Raw genomic sequence first — 4,924 nt, 5'->3', positions numbered from 1 at the left:
AGGGCTTGCTTTGGAATTGAGGGAGCAGAGAGCCAGGCACCAGAGAGGAGGGAAGGGGGGAATTTTCAGTCAGGGGCAACATTCGAGGTGAGGTCAGTGGAGTAGCGCTCTAGGCTGCAGGATCGAGTGGAGCCAGGATAAAGGCCCCAGGGTGGGTGCTGGAGGCCAGGGCGAGGACAGTGTGGGGTTTGCCTCCGGTCTAGTGGGTGGGGCGGCGAGCTGGGGCTAGAGAGTGAAGAGCATGCCCTGGTGAGCGCGCCGTTTTGGGGGTGTCTCCTCGCGGGGCGCCATGGCGGCGCTGGCCAGTAGCCTGATCCGGCAGAAGCGGGAGGTCCGCGAGCCCGGGGGTAGCCGGCCGGTGTCGGCGCAGCGGCGCGTGTGTCCCCGCGGCACCAAGTCCCTGTGTCAGAAGCAGCTGCTCATCCTGCTGTCCAAGGTGCGACTGTGCGGGGGGCGGCCCGCGCGGCCCGACCGCGGCCCGGGTGAGTGCGGCTGGGGCGGGGGTCTCGGAGCCAGAGAGCTTGAGGCTGGGGTGACTCTGAAGAATAACCGGGCCCCCAGCGGGCAAAAGGGGCGGGGAGTCCCGGGAGTGGAAGAGGGGGTGGGTCAGGACCGCAAAGTCCCTGCCGGGCCGTGCCTCAGTTTCCCTTTTCTGTTGTCCATAACCCCCGACTCTCGGTGCTTCCAAGGATGAGGCGAAGGTTTGGGGGCGGGGTGCTGAGTCTGGCGCCCCGAAATCTTACAGCTCCTGCCCACCCCACCCCACCCCCTCAAACATCGGAGTCCCCACCCCCACCGTCCTCCGCCTACGTGCCGGTTCTCGCGATTCTTTCCGTCCGAGTGGAGGGGCGGGGAGGGGGGTTCCGGATGCCTGGGTCACCCCGAGGGTTTCTGCGGCTCCGCCGCCCCCGCCCCGGTTCTCCCGCTTCAGCTTGCCTGGCTCCGAGCCAATCTCCCCAGCTCTCTCCCTTGATGCCCTTGCAGCCACCGCGCCAGGCAGCAGCCCCTCGGTGCGCCCTCCTCCCCCCAACCTGCGCCTCCGGGGGGAGCTGGGCACCCCACTCCATTTCCTCTTCCAACCCCCTGGTGCGACTCCAAAACCGGGTTCCATGGGCTCAGGGGACCTTGCCAGGAAGAACTCAGGCACAGTTCACGGCCAAAGACCGGCACAGAGATTGGGGATGGGGGGTCGTACCATATACAAGGGAGACAGGAGGCAAGCAACCGAGGAGGGGGAGGAGGCTTGTGCCGATTAGCGCGTGGTCCCCGTCCAGGTCGGGGAGCCGGGGAGTCCGTCTGCTCCTGCTGCAGCCCACTCCATCGCGGCACCCCGGGGGAAGCCCCCTGGCTCCTTTCTTCCCTCCTCCCACCGGCTGGTCACAGTGGTACAGTCCGCAGCCCACCCACCTTCGGAGTGGGACCCGATGCCCACGTGACTCAAGCTGCCCCTCCTTCTCGGCGTCTCCCCCTTCCCCCGTTTCCTGGAGGTGGTGCTGAATGGTCCCCCAGCCCAGGCGGGTAACCTGACTGTAGGAACAGAGGCTGAAGCCTCAGGGAGACCTGGGCTCCCCGGAGCCAGCAGACTGACAGACTGACAGATAGACTGATGGTCAGTGTCAGACAGGCAGGCTCGTGGCCAAGGCGAGGCCCGCGCCAAGCCAGCAGCGGTCCAGCAGCAGGTGCTGAGTCAGTGTCAGGCATGGTCCCACCCCGCCCCCACTGGAGGGAGCCCCTACCCTGTAGTCACCCAGCCACTTCTCCCCCCGACCCCACCTCCACCTTGGCCCACACTGCACTGTTCAAGGGCTGCCTGCCTGCTTCCCTCTGTCCTCTGCCAATTGATGTAGCTTTTCCCCTCCTCCTTCCTCTCCCCTCCCCCTTCTGGCTGAGCTGTACAGTAGGAATTAAGCCATTTAAATAAATTTCAATAAATTAAACGGAGGTTAGAGGAAGCAGGAGGGCCCCACAGAGCAGCTTCCCCAGGAGTCGGAGAGAGAAGGGTGGGCGAGAGTTTGCTTGCAGGAGGAGTGTGCTGGGGCCGTGACCCCCTCTCTTCCGTGGCTCTGCTGCCCTGTCCGGCTCCTGCCAAGCGTGGCAATGGATGCTCCTGGGAACAGAGATGTACTTTCCAAAGACGAACGTCTCTCCCCCCAGAGCCCCAGCTCAAAGGCATCGTCACCAAACTGTTCTGCCGTCAGGGCTTCTACCTCCAGGCCAATCCTGACGGGAGCATCCAGGGTACTGCGGAGGACACCAGTTCCTTCAGTGAGTGGGCAAGGCAGCCATGGGAGAAGGGGGGACACGGGGAGCACGTGCCTGGCCCGACCGCCAAGGGGAACCATGCCCTTGGTGGCATGGTGGGAGAGGGCATGGGGAGGGGTGCAGCTCAGGTGCAGTGACAGGCCTGAGCACTGACACGCACTCTCCACTGGTCAGCCCACTTCAACCTGATCCCCGTGGGGCTCCGAGTGGTCACCATCCAGAGTGCCAAGCTGGGTCACTACATGGCCATGAACGCCGAGGGACTGCTCTACAGCTCGGTGAGATGCTGACAGAGGGGCCCTGGGGATCTGGGGCTTCCCCCAACACACCCCAAGTATCACCGTCCCCCACTACAGACATGCAGCTCTGGAGTCTGGAGTCTTCTGCTGATGTCATTACTGCCCTTCCCACTCCCATCCCTGCTCTCCAGACAACACCCTCCTAAATACTCCCCAGCTCATCGAGGGTCCCATTCTTTCAGGCCTGTAACCCCCCGCCCCTTCTCATCATCCTCCAAACTTTGTTATTGCTCACTTCCACAGAGGCAGGGACAGTGAGAGATCCACAGAGGAAAGAAGAGATCTTAGGCTGGAGTTGAGGGGCAGCGCATTAATGCGCTGCTTGTGATGCTGTCGCCATCCCATGTGAATGCCAGTTCGAATCCCAGCTGCTTCCCTTCCAATCCAATTCCCCACTGATGTGCCTGGGAAGGCAGAGAAGGACCCAAGTGCTTGGGCCTCTGCCGCCTGTAGGAGAGACCCAGGTGGAGTTCTAGATTCCTGGCTTCAGCCTGGCCCAGCCCCAGCTGTTGCGGCCATTTGAGAAGTGAACCAGCAGATGGAAAAATCTCCCTGTGCTTGTCAATCTCTCTGACACTCTGTCTTTCAAATAAATAAACATGTTTTTGTTGTACTTAAAAAAAAAAAAAAAAGAGGGGGGAGAACTTTCTTTTAGGGCTTCCAGAAGTGTGGTTCTTTTAAAACTTTATTTTCATTTTATTTAAAAGACAGAGAGACAGACACAGGGAGCTCTTCCATCTGCTCGTTCACGCTCCGGATGCCTGCGGCAGCCAGAGCTGGGCCAGGCTGAGGTCAGGAGACTGGAACTCAGTGTGGGTCTCCCCCAGGATGGCCAGCAGCCAAGTACATGAGCCGTTACCTGCTGTCTCTCAGAGTGGGAATTAACAGGAAGCTAGATTGAAGAGCCAGAACCTTACATGAGCACTTTGATATGAGATGCCTGTGTCCTGAGTGGTGACTTAAGCCAAATGCCTGCCCCGGAAGTCTAGGGTTTTTGTTGTTGTTGTTTTCATTTGTTTTTAACCCCCAGGGTCCTACTAGGCTAGTCTGTATTTTCCCTTTATCCCCACTTTCTGCTTGGACTCAGTAGTTGTTCTTCTCTTTCCAGAATATACTAGATTCTCTCCTGGGTTGTTCTATTCGAGGGCTTCCTTCTGTCCCATGATGTGTCCTTGTGTCTTCCCGTGGGTCTCTGTCTCCCGCAGCCACATTTCACAGCGGAGTGTCGCTTTAAAGAGTGTGTCTTTGAGAACTACTACGTCCTGTATGCCTCTGCCCTCTACCGCCAGCGTCGATCTGGCCGTGCCTGGTACCTGGGCCTGGACAAGGAGGGCCGGGTCATGAAGGGAAACAGAGTCAAGAAGACAAAGGCGGCTGCCCACTTTGTGCCCAAGCTACTGGAAGGTGGGTCTGGCCTCCAGGGAACTGCGTCACCTGGACGAGTGTTGACCTTGACACAGACGTGGGGTGATGCTCAGCTAAGCTTACCATTGTTAAGAGGACCTGTAGCCTTCGAGCTCTCTTCCTGTGGGTCAGGGGCCCCTCTGAGGGCAAGTAGAAGAAGGGAGCTGTGTGGGGGTACTGGCCCTGTTGGGCTCTCTCTGGGCCTGACCTGCCTCTCTCTGTTTCTCTGTCCTTCACAGTGGCCATGTACCGGGAGCCTTCTCTCCACAGTGTGCCCGAGACGTCCCCTTCCAGTCCACCTGCCCCCTGAGTGTGAATCCTGGACTTGAGGCTCCCTGCTCTTCTAGTGAGCCAGCCACCGCCAAGCCTGTCTCCCAGCCCGCTCTCACACACTACCCCTCATCACCAAACCCCGCTGCCACACACGTGCCCTGGACAGCCAGGTCTCAGCAGGTGTCCTGCCTTGACAGAGCCCTAGGGGCTGCTGAGACCCTGAGGGTCAGAGAAGGGACACCTGAAAAATAGACCTGGCTGGTTGTGTCTTTCTTTCTACTTGCCCTCCCCTTCTCCCATCCCCAAGCCTTTTCATGGGATGACACTTGGTGATGGGGAAGGGGGTCCAAAACGGATTGACCCAGGGCATAAACATTCCTGGCCTCTGGCTCAGCCGGTCCCCAGGCCCCCACATCCCTTTCATTGCCATTGAGCCATAGATGTTTAGGTCCACTGCAGCTCAGGATTCCTGTCTTTTTATTTCCCATCTCTGTGTTCTGCCTTGGTCCAGATAGAGCCTGGCACGTCAGACACCCCCCAGCCAGGGTCATTTTTGTCTCAGGGCTCTGGGCTGGAGCCCAGGCCTGCTGCCAGGCACTGTTCTAGATCCCTCAGGCTTCTATCCTTGACCCAGATGGACCCTGACTTCCAAATACAGAAAGACTGCAATGGAGCCCTGTGGTGCT

The 4,924-nt window shown here is 59.5% G+C and overlaps 1 protein-coding gene across 1 annotated transcript; it reads left to right on the top strand.

Annotated features, from left to right (window-relative positions):
- Positions 1 to 289: 289 nt before the first annotated feature.
- On the top strand, positions 290 to 4,275 carry FGF11 (fibroblast growth factor 11). The gene is made up of 5 exons (XM_041000877.1): positions 290 to 482; positions 2,155 to 2,265; positions 2,437 to 2,540; positions 3,767 to 3,965; positions 4,205 to 4,275. The coding sequence occupies exons 1-5, from the start codon at positions 290 to 292 to the stop codon at positions 4,273 to 4,275; spliced, it is 678 nt and encodes a 225-aa protein (XP_040856811.1).
- Positions 4,276 to 4,924: the final 649 nt, after the last annotated feature.

Source organism: Ochotona curzoniae, unplaced genomic scaffold, assembly GCF_017591425.1.
Source record: "Ochotona curzoniae isolate NIBS_2020 unplaced genomic scaffold, NIBS_Ocur_1.0 scaffold_2453, whole genome shotgun sequence".
NCBI lineage: Eukaryota > Metazoa > Chordata > Mammalia > Lagomorpha > Ochotonidae > Ochotona > Ochotona curzoniae.
This window is presented reverse-complemented; position numbering and strand designations above follow the sequence as displayed.

Bases quoted from the DNA above. Each gene is read 5' to 3' on its own strand.
- FGF11 (XM_041000877.1), top strand. From the start codon at position 290: ATGGCGGCGCTGGCCAGTAGCCTGATCCGGCAGAAGCGGGAGGTCCGC. The intron at 483-2,154 runs GTGAGTGCGGCT...CTCTCCCCCCAG, and splicing joins GCGGCCCGACCGCGGCCCGG to AGCCCCAGCTCAAAGGCATC. The intron at 2,266-2,436 runs GTGAGTGGGCAA...TCCACTGGTCAG, and splicing joins GGAGGACACCAGTTCCTTCA to CCCACTTCAACCTGATCCCC.